Consider the following 20,798-nt stretch of genomic DNA (forward strand, 5'->3'; position numbering starts at 1 on the left):
AGAACCAGCTAAAGCATGGGCAGCAGATGACCTCATGGCAGCAGATGCCAGCACTCTGCCTGACAGTGGCCTGCGGCCAGCATCCAGCCGGCAACTGACTCCTCACCTGGCCCATTACTCACATGCTCCATTTGCTAATTAGAGAAGAGCCTTGCATCTTCAGCCAATCTCTTTGGCTCCTAGGACCGGCAACACGACAATTTAGAGGCCTCTGACTCATTTAGCTTATAGGGAAGATGGAAACTTAACAGGGAAGGGGGGTCCCTCCAGTCATTCTCGGCTCAAAATGACCGGCCAGCCCAATGACTGAGCAACACCTTACAGGTTCTGAACTGGAAGACACGCATCTTGAGAATCAGGTCCCAAAACACCAAGGCAGACAGACAAGAGAGGGAACTTACATTCAGAAAATCTACTGATCTGCTACAGCATCAGCAAGTGGCATAGGCCCAAGGCAAGGCTTGCCCGAAGAAATGGAGAGGAGGAGCCAGCAATCAGTCTGCCAACAGCTTCTTCTTGCCTCCTTTTACTCTGGAGCCAAACAGGCCAAGGCAACGAAACACATCTCATTTCTACCCCATTCAACAGCGAGCATGCTGGGAGTCAGGGAGAAGGATCCCAACAAAGGGTTGCCATGTTTATAACATGCTACTCTTTCCCCAAGAGCTCTGGGCATTGGTTTTTTATAACAACTAGAGAATCATAAATGAGTACGAGGGACCGTGGGGACTAGAAGCTGGGTAACTAACTTGCACAAGCTGTACTGTCATAAATATAGCTACACGCAGATCCTTAGGGAACATCACGGACCTCCTCCTGAAGAAATCCAGACAGACTCGCACACTGCCCAGAGAACTTTGAACTAGTAACCTTTACATCCCGATGAAAGGAAGTAGGCCCTCTGGGCTCTCATGCTAGTCAGAAAAGCTTGAACCAAAAGGTCATTTTAATCCATGCTTCTGCTTCAGGAGGCGCACATAGATTCCCGGTGGTGGGCTCTGCACACGCTGTGGGTCAAATACATTCAAAATCCCCATGAATGCTTTGGCTAACACACACTAAGGATGCAAAACGCACCAGATCCAAGTGACCATCAGCCAGCAATAAGCCAGAGGAACGATCCCTGTTAACTACTGATAGCCATCCAGTCCACAATATGAGGTCTTTTTGGCAGGCCTAAGTGAAAAGAAGAGCTGTTGACACTGTGTCAGCTCCTAGTTCGGGCACTTGCGAATGTACGTTTCAGGAAAGTTCTCCCTGTTTCCCAAGGTATTCATTCTCCCAGCAGAAAAAGCCCACCCTCGTTCTTAGGACACCATAGCCAGAAGCAAAATAGTAGAGTCCAGTAGCACCTTTAAGATGCATCTGATGAAGAGCGCTGTGGTTCTCGAAAACTGACGATGCGTCTGACGAAGAGAGCTGTGGTTCTCGGAAGCTTATGCTACAATAAAGTTGGTTAGTCTTAAAGGTGCTACTGGACATTTTATTATTTTGCTACTACAGACGAACACGGCTAACTCCTCTGGATCCATGGCCTGAAGCACTCCTTAGAAGGTGCCTGCCTCTGCACATTCAACTGAACTATTTCATCACAAGTGTCTAGTTTAAAAAACAAATTATTTCTCACCAAGCGCAATTTTTTTTTTCTGGAAAGGGCAAATTTTCCTTTCACCACTGCCAGATTTGTGTTTTTGGTAAGTATACACTGGTCTATAAGTATTTAAAAATTCTGCAAGAACTACACACCATAAAACTAACTTACCTGGACATCATAGAGAGCTACAATATTCTCATGTTGAAGTTCCTGGAGAAAAAGAGAAAAGAAGAAATTCAGAGACATGCCGCAAAGCGACTCTGCAAGGAGAATCCACGCTCAGCAAAGGCACCTCCACGGGTGACGATTAGAATATGGGAAACAGCCACCAATTTTCAGAAGTCCAATTGCTGTCCTTTACCCTAAATGCTTGCCTTTTTCCCTGAAGGATGCAGCGGAGTTGGCCTTCTAAGCATCATGGAGCTCAACTGCTACTTCTAACAACAACAACAACATTCAGTTTATATACTGCCTTTCAGGACAACTTAATGCCGCCCTCAGAGCAGATTACAGAGTGTGTTATTACTTTCCTCACAATAATTACCCTGTGAGGTGGATGGGGCTGAGAGAGCTCCGAGAGAGCTGTTACTGACCCAAGGTCACCCAGATGGCTTCAAGAGGAGGAGTGGGGAATCGAACCTGGCTCTCCAGATTAGAGTCCTGCCGCTCTTAACCACCAAACCAAACTGAGAAGGCTGTGTGTTCCTTCTCTCCATCAATCTAACTGGAAACAAAGGTGGGAGTCAGAGCAAGGCCTCTGCTGATGCCCTCTGACAGCACAAGATGCTCCCCGAGGCAGCCGTAACCCAGGCCACTAAGAATTTTAAAGATTAAAACCAGACTCTGCATTATACCCAGAAACAAATCTAGAGTCAATTATGAAACTCTTCAGCTCCACAGTTACGTCCTCCCATCAGCACGTTCCTGCTAGTAAGTACACCACTGAGATATGAACAGTCTTCAAAGGCAACCAGACAAAGTACTTTACAGCAGTCCAACCACAGCATGTACCTCTAGGAGTGCTCGCAGCAAGCGTACTCATCTCAGCTGGTATAAAGCGCTCCTGGCAACAGCCACAGACTGGTGTTCTGGAAGCAAGACTGTCTCCAACCCTCTGGGATGCCCCTGATCCCCTCAGGAAGGCAATCCCACACAGCAGCATAATCTCCCAGCTAAACATCTCCATCTCGTCTGGAGTCGTGGGCAGTTCGTCCCTGTTCACCCCAGGCAACTGTGTAAGGGTCCCACTGCCTGATCTGGCTGTGTGTGTGGAGTCATCAGCTGACCTGTGGTGCTTAAGATTTCTTGACAAAGGTCTAAAAAGCCCTGGAAAAGAAGGCAGAATCTTGCCTAGGATAACCCCAATGGGCAAAGACTGTCAACAGGCGTGCTGGTCCACAGAAAAAAATCCAAACTTAACAGTAGTATAATATTTTTGATTAGGATCAAAAATATAGCCCTGACCTGGATAGCCCAGGTGAGCTGGACCTCATCAGATCTCAGAAGCGAAGCAAGGTTGGCCTTGGTTAGTAACTAGATAGGAGACCTCACGGTCGCAGAGGCAGGCAGCAGCAAACCACCTCTGTTAATTTCTTGCCATGAAAACCCCACCGGGGTCACCATAAGTCAGTTATGATTTGAGGGCACACTCTACTGCCAGGATCAAAATATCACAAAATAGACAGGTTACGATTTTTGTACTCTGATCATCCTTGTAGCACACAGATTTATATTTGTTTTTCTTGTCCCCTTCCTTTATCCCTCTTTCTTCTTGTATTCCCTTTTTATTTTAATAAAATGTTTTTTTTTTAAATCACAAAATATCATGTGCAAACTTTCCTGCTCCCCAGAATTCTTCATCAGGCTAGATATTAAGTACAAAAATGGAGCTGTTTCTGGGCATACTGGCAGAGCCCGGAAGTCTGCAGGTTTTGTACTTTTCTTCAAATAAAAACCCTACGGACTTCTTGCAGTGTCAGGTGCAAAACAGATGTCAAGATATACCGGAAGCTCCCGGGACAAAAAAGCAAAATAACGGCCACTCATGCTTTAGATAATATAAAAGCCATCAGTCAATTGCCCCAGATCTTTTTGAAATACGTAGTTTCCTTAGCAGCAATACATAAAGGTAACTAGAAAACAATTTCGATGAGGCATTAGGTAGTGAGTCAAGAGAAGCATCGTATAGTAGTTGGAGGGCTTGCACGCACCACCACATAAGCAAGAGAGGAACTCCCATGGGACAGAACAGCAGCTCCCCAACAACACTGTCTGGGGCCTATCAGTCAGGCAAGTGCACGATCACTGCAAGGAGCTCTATGGACTGCTACCACGTCAAGATCCCTACTGTGGTCAACGGTATCAAAACCAACAGGGAGTGAAGAAGCTTTAGTAACTCATGGCTTACTAGCAGAGGGGAGGGACCCTGGCTCAGCAGTATAGTTTCTGCTCGGTATGTGGAAGGTCTCAGGTTCAATCGCCGGGCATCTCCAGTAGAAAAGGTCAGATAGCAGGTGATGTGAAAGATCTCCACCTGAGATCCTGGAGAGCCACGGCCCACCTGAGCAGACAGTACTGACCTGGATGGTCTGATTCCGTGTAAGGCAGCTTCATGCGTGACCTAAGCAAGTCCGCCTTTCAGTGCAGAACAGTAACCATTCGCAACTGTCTATGAACCTTTAATGGAACAGAACTTGTTTCTAAAATTCACTGTAGAATTAGACATAATGGGATGTTAAAGCTTGCTGTGGATGCTCTTGCTGCACTTCACACACAGCTGAATAATGGCTGATGCCCTTTATTTAAAAAAAATTAAGCTGTAAGTTGCTGAGAAGAGCTGAAATGCTCAGATTCTGAGGTAGCCTTAAACTGGATGCCAAGAAAGCTTAAAGCTACCCCTGATGTATGGGGAAATACTTCTGGAAGTTTCCAGCATGGCAGATTACAACTCAACGAATGGAGCAAGAGGATGATAAGGAAGTATGCTTGAAAGAGAGAGCTGGACACAAAAAGGGGCCCCACATACGATAAACCCGGCACAGTAACCTATATGAATTCTGCTGCATTAGTAAACCATAAGGCCTGCTACCAAACTGCCAGGTGAGAGGGGAACCTGCAATGCAACAGGGAAAAATGGGGAGAGGGTAGAGAATGCAGTTACTTCTGCTTCTGGAGTTGAAACTGGGCTGGCATATCACAAAATCTGATAGAGGCTCAATTCAGGCGTCCCTACAAGCTGTGCTGTTGTGCTCATGCCCCTCCTTCCTCTTGGGCACAGCGTTTGCTCGAACCGGAAAGCGCTCAATTGGGCTCCCGTCTGCCATGGTGTCCAGATGCAGGCACCTTTGGAAATTGCTTTCCTACCCCACCAGCCAAGATACTAAACCCCCAGTTTTACAGCACCACCTGAAGGGGCTCAGGAGAATACAAACTTCCTTTCACTCTGGTGCCTGCGTTTTGATATCACAGGGAACAGGAGATAGACCAAGCTAGGAAGTGTTCAATCACACGCTGAATGTGAGATGAGGTGGGAGGAGCAAGGTGTAGGCATGAACACAGCAATAAGCTGCATTGGAGTTTAACTGCAGTGTGGAATGACACTCAAATGCAGCACTTGTAAGACGTTTGGCACATCACCGACAACTGCAGAACTATCACATCGATTTTCTAAAGAACACCAAGGCATTTCCCTACAAACTTGAGGAACATCACTGCTGACACGACACTATGCATGCACATGCATGTTTTACAATAACAACTGTATTCTGATTCAGTGAGAAGAGGGAAACGGTAAGGGACCCTCCACCAGATCCAGAGACCCCTACATATGCCACTGAATATGGAGGAGCAAAAACACTGCTGCTCATGTCACCAACATTTGCTTAATTTTATCACACATGATACCACACAGATCAACTGCTTGCCTGTCCCAAATGAAGCTCCCAAAAGGTATTCTCTGGTATTTAGTGTCTAATACAGAAGGAAGAGGTGGGTGTGAACAGAGAGCAGCAACTCTGTCTGTTGAACTGGCCGCCTCCAGCAGAAATGCCCTCAAAAGCAGAACCCAAAGACTGATTGACCAACACCCAGGTCCAAGATGGAGCCAAAGAAGGTGCACTGCAATCCAGTGCACACAAGGCATTATCAAAGCCACAAGCCAATTGCCTCTAAGTGCCAAAGCAATGCCAAGCACTGGACAGAACTCACCTGCATTCTTACTTCCCAACTCATGGACCCAACAGGCACCAAAGGGCTGGGCGCCTCCACACATCAGAATTCTACAACCCTACACTTGTGGACCAATCAGGAACAAGAGGTGGGACATGACACTATCCAAGTCCAACCTGACTGGGTGGCCTGGCCCATCACTCTGTTGCAGGAACTTCAGAATTCCATCCTCACTGAGGCAGAGAGCTGCAGAGGGCTGACCACCACTGAAGAGTTCCAACCCGTATTCACCTCTAGGTGTCTCTAAAATCACATTGATTTTTGCAGGAGGGAAAAAGGCCCACGAAAAAAATTCATCAGAAGCCTAGTATCCTATCCCCTGGGTTTTTTTCACCTGCAAGATCCATAAGCACTGCAAATCTTGCACAGAGAAGTGATGATGTGTACACATGTGCGCGTGCGTGCACACATTTGGGATGATTCCAACTTTCATAAAACCATCATTTCCTCTCAAAAACTCCCCCGTTTGATTTGGCTTCTCCCTTGTGAAAACTGAACACTTATTTCCATGCTCCTTTATTTCTGCAATGCAACTTTTTCTGTTAATTTACACAACAAACATTTTTGTACCAAATACATTAAAATAGAATTAAAAAATAAACTGGGAAAAGCAACAGTGAAAATGATCAAGATATAAATTCTTGCAACACCTAAAATCTACAAAATATGAAATCCAAAAACCTACAATCCTAGTAACCACGTGTGCTGCTACCAAATCTATTTTTTTTATAGCTCACAGCTCTAGTTCACAAACCCTAAAGGTAACCCTGTATTTGCTCATTTTGTTCACTTATTTCTTAAGCCTCTAGGGTCATCTCAGAGTGAAAGAACTCAGGGAAAATTTCACCAAAGCTGCCATCCACACTATTCCAAGTCAAGACTAGGAAGAGGTTTGTTTTTAAAACTCTGTACAGTTACAAGACATCAAATTCCACAAGTTGGTGCTGGCTCTACGCCTATGCAAAAGACTAATATAATCAACATGTATTTTACGCTGCAACACCCTCCCTTTCAAATGCTGCGTTAAGCAAATTCAAATATTTTCATCTAGAAAAACTAGGTTCTGTTTCTTGTTTACATTGTTTAAAATGTTCACCAAGCTTATGCATATTTATTATTTTGCGTAATTATTACTCTGCTTGTCAGAGACAAGCATTACAGAATTTCACGGCATTCTTCCCCCACACAATAAGGAATCTCATTCAATCAGTCCACTGGCCGCTGGGATTTCAGCAGGGATCGACCACCTGCTTACAAATACAAGCTGCAATCTCACATGCAGTAGCACCCTTTGCTGGAGCTAAGCAGGTCTGGATCTGGTCAGTGTCTAGATGGGAGGCCTCGTGGGACCCCATCCCCCACCCGTGTACACCCTCTTGAGGTCCATGTCGGAAGAAAGAGGGAGTGTAAATGTTACAAAAATAAACAAGAGCTGGAAACATGCTGCGTTTCGAAGAGGCTGACTTGGGAAAAATGTGAATACACAACATGGCAAACTCCTGCATGTCCACAGGCATAAAATACTTTTTCACAAGGTATCTTGAAGGACTAGGAACTTTTCTTTTTGTCTAACACTTGAAGGCAAAGGTTTTCGGGACACTGTGACTAGTACAATGGATAGGCTACTCAGAAATCAATGCTCTGGTACTCAGAAATCAAAGAATAAAGCTCTAATGCTCAGACTTTCCATGCTAGCTATCTAACAGGCTCTCAGTCTGTTCTACGACTATTTCTAGAGGGAGTAGCTCAGCCTCCGCTGTTGCCCCTCCAAGTTCTTGGCCTTTGCAAGGCATAAAAGGCAAAAGTGTTGGATCTGCTCCCATCTCCTCTGAAAATAAAACATACGATAAGGAAAGGTCTTGAGGATTATGACAAACATACCTTTAAAATTTTTATCTCTTTCCCAAGCAGGAGCTGAGACTTAGACAAATTCTTTTTGTTAATGCTTTTAATTGCCACTTCCCAATCAGTTTTCTGAAAAAGAAAGGGAGACATTTGTGTTTTAGAGTTACAGAACAAAACTCAGATGTCCTGCACAAAAGTAAGAATACCCAGACTTAATCATTTTGTTATGTCCAGATTTCATCACCACGCAAGGACAACACAGAAAGCTTAAGAAGACGGCATTCAGCTAGCGGGGATACTAGCAGATTGGTGCTACAGTCCTTATCAATTAGTATCTTACACATTATAAATAAGAGCCACAACTGGACCACCCTTCCAGGGCCAAATCAAGAATACCACATGGTACTTAGTGGTCAGACCAGAGGAGAGCAGGGGAGGTGATGCTTGTGAGAAAGGCTCCTCGGAAGTATAATTACGGAACAAGGGGCAAGGCTGTGGTCCACCATCTGTCCTTCCTCCTCTGAAGTCTAAAGCACAAGTGTGTTCTAAATCCAATGAATCTTAAGCCTAATGTCCACTACCGGTGTCTTAGGTGCCTCTGCAACATTATGAAGGATTTCAAACAGAATATTTGGAATTCACAGAATGCAAATCTCCCCCCATATATTCTTCCAAAGCAGCTAAACCCTGCCTGCGATAAACTTTTATAGACATATAGAACTTCTCAGATAAACTACTATAGACATATAAACTTCTCAGACATGAGAACTCTCTTCAACCCTCTCAAGTTTTTACAACTCCAGTGCCCGACTAATCCAATTTTAGTCTTCCACCATTTCAAAGTTTGATTTTTATTTGTTAAGCAGCAAGGCAGGCCAGTGTGGCTAGTCATATTTTAGTTACACAACACTTTTGTTTTGTATCAGTCAGTCACGGCTGTGATCTTTGAATCACAAACACTTCTAGGAAATGCAGAAAGAGGGAGGGGGAGTCATTTTAGGAAGCAAGAAAATTCTAAATAGCCTATTTTTGTTCCAGAAAAAATTGAAACTTTAAAAAGTGCCACTGCCTTCATCTTGTCTTGAAAAGCTTTTAAGTCAATTTCTTTACTTATACATACAGATGTGTGCGTCTCCCCATCAACGTACAAGTTACTTTACAAAGTATAAGCCAAGATGAACAAGTCTCTGTCCCACAGAGTTAGTTTACAGTCTAACTTTTGAGAAGGGGGGGTCAAAGAAGTGGGTGACTAATAAGGGATTTTTTTCTCTGATCTTCACAATGTTCACCTTATACAAGGTAGCCAATTAATCTGACCTTTTAACAGATGGGGAATTGAGGCAGGGATGCAGATGTGTGGCAAAACAAATTGATGAAGATTCCAGAACAAATATGTGCCACACAGGCAAACATGCATAAAAGCAGTACAGATTATTCTTATAACAGGGGATGTTTAAAGAACCAACGGAAGCTACGTTTAGGCAATGTGGAAGGAAGACTTAGGACAGGCAAGGTACTTAAAACTGTCTGCCCCTTTAAAAAGAACCAAGAACCCCTTGTATATTAACAGCAGTGATGCTGGAAAAGGAGATGATACCTATGGAATCAGTGAAATCTTAATCTGAATAGCACCAGTTTCCTATTAGATTTGCAGTAATTGGGAGAAAATAGAAAAATGCAAAACCAACAATCCCTGACAAAATGCTGGCTGCAAGCGCACAAAACAATCTTCTCTGTTCTATGCTGACACAGAGAAGTCTCTTTCGTTCCTTCCTCCCCTCACCCTTCAAGCTTGAAGAGATCTACAAGAACAAGCAGAAAAAAGGGATGGAGCAAAGAGTCCCCCCTCCCGAAAAGCTAACGTTTTGCAAAACACTGCAGCTAAAAAAGGGGGGAAAACAAGACAGGAACCCACAACAACACGCTGACATCATCACGGCTTTTTGATAAAAACAAAACAGGCATGGATTTTCAGAAATACAGACTGTGTAGCTGCCACATCCGGGCCAGAAAGAAATACCCAAAGGCTGGCCCTTTCTGCCAGAACGTGCAGACATCAGCAGGCTCCCCAGAACACTTAAGAGCCCTTTAAGCAGCTACAAAACCTTAAAAGCAGCAAGAAAAACCTGTAGGAAAAAGGGGGGGCAGTTAAGGATAAAGGAAGCCGCTTCCTGGTTGCATTGAGAGCCATGTATCAATACAGATGCTTCCTCCAATAGCACGTATGCTAAGCACAAGCCCCCTTCCCTTTGGACAGGTGTCTAGCCAGCTAAGATATGGCCTGTGGATGATGGGGGGGGGGGGAATACCACCCCACTGTTTTTACCTTGCGGTGGCGACCTTTGAAGACCACAGCAAAGGCTCCATGTCCGATCAGGTCCTTCTTGCAGTATTCAAAATCCCCCACCACCTCCATCATCCCCAAGGGGGCATGAAGCCCTTAAAATTCAGGGCAGGAGGGGGTGAGGATCAAGGGGAAAGGGGGGCTACCACAGAAAGCTAAACCAAGCTCACATCAGCTCCCAGCCTGGTGGATAGGAAGAACGGGGCGCAGGATTGGGGAGTCTGTGCCTCTCTTTCCAGGCTGCCCCCAAGGGAGGAAGGGGGGCAGCTGCCATCATGAGCCACCCCCCCAAGCAAAGGGGGTAGGAGGGTACTGGCTGACTGCTCCGGCTTCCCAAAGGCAACTTGCTTTTTCTGGCATGGGGAAAGGAAGGAATGCGGGCAGGTCAAGATGTGTGCGTGTGGGGTTAGGATTCCTAGGGGAGGGGTGCAGAGCTAGCTGCAGAAGAACAGGGGCATTAAGGGTCCCCTTTGGTGCTTTACTAATAATAACAATTATGATTATCCAAGACAAAAGGCTTGCAAGGAAGGAAGCCACCAGGCAATAGCAATACATGGGATTTTTAAGGCAACCTGGCATGGGGGGGGCTATAGCACCTTTACAAGAGAAGGAGGGGGGTAAGAGCTTTAAAAAGGAGTATCTTTAAGAGATGGTTAATGTCTTTATTTGTAATAAAGCCCCTACAAGGGGGAAATAATGGTGCAGGTGGATGGGGGGGAGGGGTTTAAAACAATAATAGTTTTTTAAAAGAGAGGAACACAGTGACAACTCCCCTCAACTGGGTCAGAAAGGAGAATCAGGATGGGGAGGGGGTTACCATACAATGTCAGGGTCAGAGAAGAGGGGCATTAAAGACCCTCTGAAATGGGTCGAGAGATTAAGACATCTATACGGGGAGAAGATACGATAATAACCCTGAGTAAGGATGTGGGGTGGGGGGTGAAGACCCCTTAAAAGGGAGGGTACTGATCCCCTTGACTTGATAACCTCTTAAGGAGGAAAGAAGGCATTAAGGTATTTTATGGGGATGGTCCCTAAGGCCTTTTATAACTGGGGACAAAGGGGGAACGGGGGAGGGGGCGCAACCCCCCCTCAGCGGTCCCTCCTCATAGCCCACTTACATCCTCACCCCCACCTCCTGGCTAGGCAGGGAGGCTCCTCAGACCCCCTCCGCCCTCCCCCGGCTAAATAAAGGGCCCCCTAAGAAGGACGGAGCCCAAATCCTCCCACTCCCCTCAACCCAAAGTCCAGCTGTTTCGCAGGTGAGTGGGCTGTAGCTCCTCAGGCCGCCGCCTCTCGCTCCTTAGTCTTCGCCTGCCGCCAGGCCACCCTTTCCCACCAGCGTCCAGCTGCGAATGACGAACATTCCGCGCGGAGGAGCAGCATTTATATGACGCGTTGCGCAGACATCTGACGTATGGATTCCTCCACCAAAAATAAAACCACAAGAGGGCGGAGGGAAAAGAGTCCGCGCGGGAAAGTTGACGTCGCCGTCCAAAGATGAAAATGGGGCGAGAGGGGAAGAGAGTCGGGCTGCTCTTTTGCTTTCTTTGTCGAGCTGAGGTTTATAAAAAGTGTTTTTAAAAATGAATACATAGAAATAAACTCGCTGCTTGGAGTTGCCAACTCCAGGTCGGGAAATTCCTGGAAATTTGAGGGTGGAGCCTGGGAAGGGCAGAGGTTGAAGAGGGTAGGCCCCTTAGCAAGGGATAATGCTTTAGAGAGTCCACCCTTCAAAGCTGACATTTTCCTCGAAGGTAATTGATGTAGATCTCTGCAGACCAGTGATAATTCCAGAAGCGCTCCAGGTTCCACCTGGAGGTTGGCAACCCTTTACCACACAATGCACATTCCCACAGGTTCTGTAAACAGACAGACGAATTTATTGCATGTGGCCATAGGCCTTTACAAGTTAAAAACACATTTACCGCTCTAAAATTACATCTGTCTAAAAATTCACATCTGGACACATAAATTACATTTCATTTCAACAGGCTGCTTTCTTATGAACCACTGTTTGCTCTAATTTTTCTGGCAGCTAGAGCAAAAAGTGCTATCCTGTTGGAAACAATGGGATCCACATCTGACAGCATAAATTCTAGTTTGTCAGAATTGGAAAAGGAACACAAGCTCTTTAATGCCTTTGCCAGAAGTTTGTTTCTGGGCTCCAAGTATAAAGGGCAAACCAAAACAGCAGGGAAGATCTTCTACTGATCTTCTGCATATACAAATGCGTTGTTCTGGGGATATTTTTAAATATTGTCCAGTGAGTAGCTCCATTGGCATAGTTTGGAAGCACAGCGATGTAAGCACTATTCTGAGGTTATATGCTATTATATCTACCAAGTACGAGGCTCTGATATTATCTTTTTTATAGTTTTATACTATGGAGCAAATCTTGATTGAACTAGTAACGAATAATTGGTCAAGGTATCTGTATGAAAGGCTGTAATTAAGCCCAAAGCTGCTAGCCCTAATAATAATAATAATAATAATAGATTTATATACCACCCTTCAGGACAACTTAACACCCACTCAGAGTGGTTTTACAAAGTATGTCATTATTATCTCCACAACAATAATCACCCTGTGAGGTTGGTGGGGCTGAGAGAGCTCTGAGAGAGCTGTGACTGACCCAAGGTCACCCAGCTGGCTTCAAGTGGAGGAGTGGGGAATCAAACCTGGTTCTCCAGATTAGAGCCCCGCGCTTTTATCCACTACATCAAACTGCCTCCCATCCCTTACTTATGGGTTCCCAAGATTTTTGTAATGGCTCCTGCTACTAGGGTTGCCAGCTCCAGGCTGGGAAATTCCTGGAGATTGGGGGGGGGGGGGGGTGTTGCTAGAAACAGCATGATTTGGGAGGGAAGGGACCTCAATGGGGTATAATGCCATAGAGACCCCCCCACACACACACACACAATGCAGCCATTTTATCCAAGGCAACCGTTCTCTGACATGGAGATCAGTTGTAATTCCTGGAGATCTCCAGCCACCACCTGAAGGTTGGCAACCCTACGTAGGGAGGTGCCAACGTAGAGTCTACCCGCCAAAGCTGCCATTTCCTCCAGAGGAACTGATCTTTGTCATCTGGAGATCAGTTGTAAGTTGAGTTGCCAACCTCTAGGTGTGGGCTGGAGATCTCCCAGAATTACAGCTCACCACTGGACGACAATGATCAGTTCCACTGGAGAAAATGTCTGCTTTGGAGGATGGAGTCTATGGCATTATGCCCCTTTGAGGTCCTTCCCCAGGCTCTGCCAGGAATTTCCTAACCCGGAAATAGCAACCCTAGTTGTAACTAAGCCACTCAGACTAACCGTGAAATCCTAAACAGAGTTACTCCAGTCTAAGCCCATTGATACTGGAGTAACTCTGCTTAGGATTTCACTGTTAGTCTGCATCTGCCTGTGTTAGCAGGTACCACATGGCTTCTCTCCAGGACCCCAAAAGCTTCCACGGATTTCTACACATGGGGCTGATTGCTAAAAGGTGAAGGCACGCCATCCTTTTTCTCAACATTGAAACCTGACAAAAGGGGAAAGTTACACCTGCTGAACTTCAGCCTTTCCTGTAGCTCGTAAAGATGTAGAAGCCCTATTGGAAATAAGCAGCAGCCACCCTCAAGTGGAACAAGGGAGGGGCTTCCTTTCTCACAGCTCACACAAGAATAATAGGGTGTAACTACTCTAATTAGTAAGACCTTGTTGCATCCTAATTACACAGCTGATAGCACTATCCAGCTGCAGTTAGTTTTCCAGCTGTTCTGTGATAACTCTAGGAAGTTATTATAACGACACTGCTGTGTCGAGGGCTTTTTTTCTGGGAAAAGGGGTGGTGGAACTCAGTGGGGTTGCCCTCAGAGAAAATGGTCACATGGCTGGTGGCCCCGCCCCCTGATCTCCAGACAGTGGGGAGTTTAGATTGCCCTCTGCACCGGCAGCGCAGAGGGCAATCTAAACTCCCCTCTCTGTCTGGAGATCAGGGGGTGGGGCCACCAGCCATGTGACCATTTTCAAGAGGTGCCAGAACTCCGTTCCACCACGTTCCAGCTGAAAAAAAGCCCTGGATAGGCCGATATAATTATCCCTATGTGCAGTGGGGAGTGAGACTGGGAAAGAGGAAGATGCCAGGGGCTTCCTTTCTCACAGCTCAATTACTTCATCCTCACAGTGACCACCTCTCCAAATCTTTCTGACAATGAAGGCCATTAGGATCATCAACACTGTATAACCATTAGCTCTCCTGCCAACGAAACAGAGAACCTGCCAATCTGTCCTGCCCCTACACCTTTAACAGAACAGGTGAAGCTCTGCAACACGTTAAACTTTTCTGGAATGGAGAATAAGTGGGAGTTTTGTGAATTCTATCAAGCGGCTCAGGCACAGTTTTGGTAGAGGAAGTTGGCACCTCGGCCTCATTTGCTGCTGAACTCCTCGAGAAGCCACAAAGGTAAGACGCAGCTCCCATTTTCCTTGTCTTGCTTAATGACCCTCCTGGCAGAGCAGACATTATATATTGGCATCCGGGGCTTTTTTTCTGGGAAAAGAGGTGGTGGAACTCAGGACCACACAATGACATCACTTTGGGTCAGCTGGAACAAGGGGGGAGTTTTTTAAAGTTTAAATCACCCTCAGCAAAAATGGTCACATGGCTGCTCCAGCGGCACGGAGGGCCATCTAAACTCCCCTCCGTCTGGAGAGCAGGGGGCGGGGCCACCGGCCATGTGACCATTTTCAAAAATCCCTGTTGGCATCCCAAAATACACCTGGTTGATCAAATCAGTGGGGGTCATTTCCCCTGGAATTGGTCCAGATTTCCTACCTTGGTGTTATGTGAGAAATTCATTCATCCCATCCCATCCCATCCTTTCATGCTTATAAACACAAATCAAGCCAGCCACCTCCAAGGAGTGCAGGAAGCACCTAATATAACCTTCCTCCCTTCAATTACTTTAATCTTTGACTGTTTGTTATAATCTGTCTCCACAGGCCAGGGTTTTATTAAATTCACATATTGCTCGCTGTTGGACTACATCCTCCAAGAATACGCTTCCAAGTAGGTAGCGGCAGGGCTGAAATGAAAATGGCAGGGTTCAAGTCTCGGAGTCCCTCTTCAGTAATCCTCAGTCTTTGGGGCTGGCTAGGATTGCTTGCTGTAAGAAACAGTCCTCTATGCATGTTCAAAAGCACCTGACCTTTTAACATAACGGATTGTGAAATTGTAGGGTGTGCAGCATTACGTCATACATCTGGAGGAGGGAGGGACAGCAGTCTAAGAATATACTTGCTGCTGAATTCTGACAAGACCAGAATTTGGCTGGAGGTTTGCAATTATGTTATTGCAGGACAGTTTCCCAAGCCGGCCGTAGATCATATTGACTTACGCTATGTAATCCACCTTGAGTCTCAGTGAGAAAGGCAAACTATAAATAATGTTAATAAAATAAACAAAAATGAAGAAGACTGTAATTGTACCAGAACGGACGTTTTTCCAGTCTGCTCTGTAGCACACCCATTTATGTAGGAAATGTTTGTTTCGAGGGTCTGACAGTCTTTTTACTCTTGCACTGTTTTAATCCTTTTGCACCACAATTCATTTTGCAGTCTTCTCTACAACAATACCAACCCCAATCTATTTAAAATCACCAATGCACAGGGCTTTTTTTCAGGAGGAACGCGGGGGAACGGAGTTCCGGCACCTTTTAAAAATAGTCACATGGGCTGGTGGCCCCGCCCCCTGATCTCCAGACAGAGGGGAGCTGAGATTGCCCTCTGCGCCATGCAATCTAAACTCCCCTGTCTGGAGATCGGGGGCGGGGCCACCAGCCCATGTGACCATTTTCTCTGAGGGCAACCCACTGAGTTCTACCACCTCTTTTCCCAGAAAAAAAGCCCTGCCAATGCACATACAAGATTAGCAAAACTATAAAACGTAGAAACCCATGAGGTATTAGATACGTGACACCTGTAAATGCTGTGATGCAGCGCAAGCAAAGCAATCATTCATGCAGTCCCAGACCCAAAATACAAGCCATCTATATTTGCGAAAGAATCCAACAAAATCTGAAGCATTTTCTGTGAAAATGTACGTGCAAATGGAATTCTTCCTATGGGTTTAAAATGCCGCTAGTTTACACTGGCAGATAACAAAATTCAGTGTTTTGGTTAGTCCCATGAAATACAACTGATCTCCAGTATTAGGCAAATGTGGTCAAGTGTTCTACACTGGCTCTGTATTTGTTTCCAGGTTCAATTCAAGGTGCTGGTATTGACCTTGAAAGCCTTATATGGCTTGGGCTCAGCGTACCTGCCATCTGAACCTGCACGGCCACTCCAGTCCTCTGCCATATGAGGCTAGACAGGTGATAACCCAAGAAATGGCTTTCTTGGTTGTGGCGCCAAACTTTGGAACTCCTTCCCCAGGCAGGGAGCATAATCTGTCTCCCTCTATTGTTATCTTGTACCAGCGAGTGAAGACTTTTTTGTTTTGTTTGGCATACCCCCAATGACTATTATTGGCCCTCCTCCATCGTTTTAGTATTGTGTGTTTGTCTGTTTTTTGTTTAATGTATTTATTTTTAAATCTATTTTAATGTTCAGATGTTAGCCACCTTGGGACCATTATTTGGGTGGAAAGGTGGCATTAAAATGTTTTAATTAAACATGTACACACATACGTAATTAACTCAGTTGCATTGAATCATAGAGCTTGTAGTCTTTAACTGGTCTCGCACTGCATCATGGATTACATACGGGATTTATGCTTGTTTTCAAATCTCTCAGAATTTGTATTTGTATATCCTATTGCATTGTTTATTGAATGTCCCTCCTGTTGATCATATTAACTTACTGTGTAATCTACCTTGAGTCTCCATGAGAAAGGAGGACTATAAATAATGTAAATGAATAAACAAAAAAATAGACATGTGATTTCTTTTATTAAAACTACCAAAATGACACACGCTTCCAAATTCTCTAGAACTTTTTATCAGGCTACATGTTAAAATCAAGGGAAAGGGGAAGGGTAAAATGTTTCATGCCATGATAGACACGCATATATACTTCTGTATAAAAAATAGTTTCAGGTGGGTAGCCGAGTGGGTCTGCAGTAAAAGAGCAAGATTTGAGTCCAGTAGCACCTTAAAGACCAACAAGATATCTTCCACCTATTTTGGTAACTTTAAAACGGAGATCTTGAGAAAAGGTTATTGTGGAATTAGAGGGGAAGCCCCATGAAGAATCAGGAGGGAGAGAGATAATCAGGAGGGAAAGCCAGTTTGGTGTAGTGGTTAAGAGCAGCAGGACTCTGATCTGGAGAGCCAGGTTTGATTCCCCACTCCTCCGCTTGAAGCCAGCTGGGTGACCTTGGATCAGTCACTTAAGAGCAGCAGGACTCTAATCTGGAGAGCCAGGTTTGATTCCCCACTCCTCCACTTGAAGCCAGTTTGGGTGACCTTGGGCCAGTCACAGCTTCTAGCTCTTTCAGTCCCACCCACCTCACAGGGTGATTGTCGTGAGGATAATAAGAACACACTTTCTAAATCGCTCTGAGTAAGCGTTAAGTTGTCCTGAAGGGCAGTATATAAATCGAATGTTGTTGTTGGTGTTGTTTCAATTCCCTTCTCTGCTAGTTTTCTATTGCTCTGTCCTACAACAAGAGGACAGGGAATGGAGTTGGACATGAACACAACAGGACCCATTGGTCACAACAACCTTCCTGGTTTAAGCCTTGCCTCCACCATGGAGCAGCCTCAACCTCAACATAACAGCAATAGTACTAGTGGCCTACCTTGTGTCATGTCTGCATGCCATTCATCCATTCTCTGCTCTCTGTATTGATCTGATCACTTGTGTGCTTTCATGTCATGCTCATATCATGTAACCATTATAATCATGCCATCCTTGGCCTGCCTAAAAACAAAAGTACTAATGCTGAGAGAAAGTAGCCAGCCTGTAATCTCTTAAGTATGCTTGTTGACCTTGCAGCTGTACCATAACTCTTCACAGGGGAAAGAGGGAGTTTGGTTCCTTGTAATTTTCTGCCATTCTCTGTCTAGACAAAGCTATTGTGTTCTCATGAGATTTTTTAGGATTTTCACGCCTAGTTGCTAACTGCTCGAGGGGGGAATTATGCTCCTTATATCAAAGTGCCTTTGCTTGTATCCCCATTCCTGCCAACTTACCCATCTATGGATGTACCCATGAACTTAATTGATCTCTAAATAAAACCTTCTCATCCAATGCACTGGAGTGCTTGCTGTGAGGGGTTTGGGGGTCTATCTGCCATGGACTGCCATCCCTAGAACTGACACCTTGCAGGGTTCTCCCACTGAATCAGATAATCCATTTATTATGCTGATAGTGCTACATTTTAAAACTGCTGAATTACAGATGATTATAGGGCTGCTTTTATATGCTACAGGCTTCAGGCTTCCTTGGCTGTCATATTCCCAATTGCTGCTTAATGTTTATTAGAATTAAGTCAGTACACCAAACTGGAGAGCCAGTTTGGTGTAGTGGTTAAGAGCAGCGGGACTCGAGAGAGCTGGGTTTGATTCCCCACTCCTCCACTTGAAGCCAGCTGGGTGACCTTGGGTCAGTCACAGCTTCTAGCCTTCTCAGCCCCACCCACCTCACAGGATGATTGTCACGAGGATAATAATGGCATACTTTGTAAACCGCTCTGAGTGGGTGTTGTCATCCTAAAGGACAGTCTATAAATTGAATGTTGCTGCTGCTATTATTATTATTAATTAATAATTTGGCACCCATTCCACTAGGATTGGGGCTGCTTCTATAATAATAATTTAGTCCTCCCATTCTCTTGATGGCTGGAGCAGATGAAGTTTCCTATCCCTTCTCCAGCCTTTGACTCTCAACTGTGCTCAACATCCGATTATTTCTGAAACATACTCGGTCACACATGGCTTGTTTTCAGGCTCTTTTGTGGTGAATTTGCAGAGATTTGAAAAAAAGCAGAAATCCCATATGTAGTCCATGATGCAGCGTGTGACCAGTTAAAGACTACAAGCTCTATGGTGCAATGCAACTGGGAGCTTACATACTTGGAGAGTCCTGTGAGAGAGATGCCTGCCTTGTCTGTGGATGGCACAAGTCACCCACTTTTCTATTTGATACAATGATGACAAGAGACGATAGAGCAGCTTATCAACACACAGGTTTCAGCACTTCATTTCACCCAGGGTTTCTTCTGTTTGGACATCTCTCTACCCTCTAACCTGCGTGCAACTGAAGGCGGCCTGTTCCCAATATCCAGGCATCCAAGGTTGGGACAGGGGCCCTGCCAATCGACCTCCTTACCAATTACGTCTGGAACCAGCTAAAGGTTACTCAGTTGGACAGACCAAAAAGAGACACACAACAATCACAGCAGTACGTCAAAAGGAGCACACGTAATATAGGTCACGCATTTAGTTCTGCCAACAAGGTTGCATGCAGGGGCGTGTTATACAACGCAGCCCTAATAGCTTCCTTCTCTCAGATATTTGTGTGGAACCACCTGTCGGAACATCTCTATGTGCACTTCTCCAGACGAAGACAGTAAATACTGCGTCAACACAATCTCCAGAGACACATGCAGTCTCTCACTGACTTCTAACTGCAGCATTCAAGACTGAGAGAAAGGCAGAGCAGTAGCAGCCAGGACAAGAATGGGAAATGGGAGTGTGGAATGCGTTGGGCCAGGCTTCCTGTGCAATTTGGGATTGTAACTTGACCTAACTGCCTTCCACAGCTCCTGCAAAGCACGGGTTGTTTGCACTTCCTCTAAGCAGGACGTCCTAAATATTTCAAAAACACAAGACGTACGAAATGTGTGGGAGATTATTATAACATCTGCAAAGTGCATAAGGAGCACAAACTGTCCTGCTTTCCTAACAGTCCAACAGTATGCAGGTTTGCTCAGAAAGACATTCCACTGGCTTCAGTGGGGTCTACGCCCAAGGTAGCATGCACAGGGTCAGAACTTTAGTGCTCTTGGTCCCTAGCAAGTTTTTTTAAAAAATCATAATTACATCCCCATTTTACAGATTGGTGAAGATCGAGGTTATAATCCATTTAAGTAGTCCCAAGTACCTTGGGTCCCCTGACCTGGATAGCCCAGGTGAGCTGGATCTCATCAGATCTCAGAAGCTAAGCAGGGTCAGCTTTGGTTAGTAATTGGACGGGAGACCTCCAACAAAGACTAGGGCCTCTATGCAGAGGCAGGCAATGGCAAACCACTACTTGTTAATCTCTTGCCATGAAAACCCCACCAGGGGTCACCATAAGTCAACTATGACTTGAGGGCACTTTCCACCACCAAGTACCTTGGGTAGGACCCAGTTTTCTCTGTAGCAACCTGTCCTTCATTCAGTTGAGCAAAGGCAGAAAAAGGAGTTTGTAATTGGAAACCCTGAAGGAAAACAGCCCTATTGGAGAGCCCTGAACCACCCCCAACCCGAGATCAAGATTAGCACCCTCAGCGAAAAGTGTAGGGCACACTCATTTACCACATTCTTGGAACCACCTTCTCTTTATACTTATTATCAACCCCTCAAGTTTTGCTTTCATTAAAGTGTTTCTCACAATTAAGCTCTTACTGTTGAATTTAGGTTCCAAGAGTGCGTGGCCCTTCGTCCTCGACTGTTGCTTTCTTCAGAGATGGCTGCAACTTGAATCTACCACTACCCGACGCAGCAATGCATTTACCACACAAACACAGGCTTGACCAGCACTCATCGTATCTGAGGCATTCTCCTCTCTTTAAACATGTGCCTTTGTAACA

General features: G+C 45.3%; 1 protein-coding gene across 2 annotated transcripts in view; it reads right to left on the bottom strand.

Moving 5' to 3' along the window:
* ULK2 (unc-51 like autophagy activating kinase 2) overlaps positions 1-11,341 on the bottom strand; it is an 81,277-nt gene extending 69,936 nt beyond the window's left edge. For both annotated transcript variants that reach the window (XM_055001289.1, XM_055001288.1), the window contains exons 1-3: positions 9,993-11,341; positions 7,703-7,795; positions 1,763-1,804 (exon numbers count right to left, since the gene is read on the bottom strand). In XM_055001289.1, the coding sequence (XP_054857264.1) occupies positions 1,763-1,804; positions 7,703-7,795; positions 9,993-10,085 (228 nt within the window). In that variant the 5' untranslated portion in view covers positions 10,086-11,341. The remainder of the gene's footprint in view (positions 1-1,762; positions 1,805-7,702; positions 7,796-9,992) is intronic.
* Between the last annotated feature and the right edge of the window lie 9,457 nt (positions 11,342-20,798).

This window comes from Eublepharis macularius, chromosome 17 (assembly GCF_028583425.1).
Source record: "Eublepharis macularius isolate TG4126 chromosome 17, MPM_Emac_v1.0, whole genome shotgun sequence".
NCBI lineage: Eukaryota > Metazoa > Chordata > Lepidosauria > Squamata > Eublepharidae > Eublepharis > Eublepharis macularius.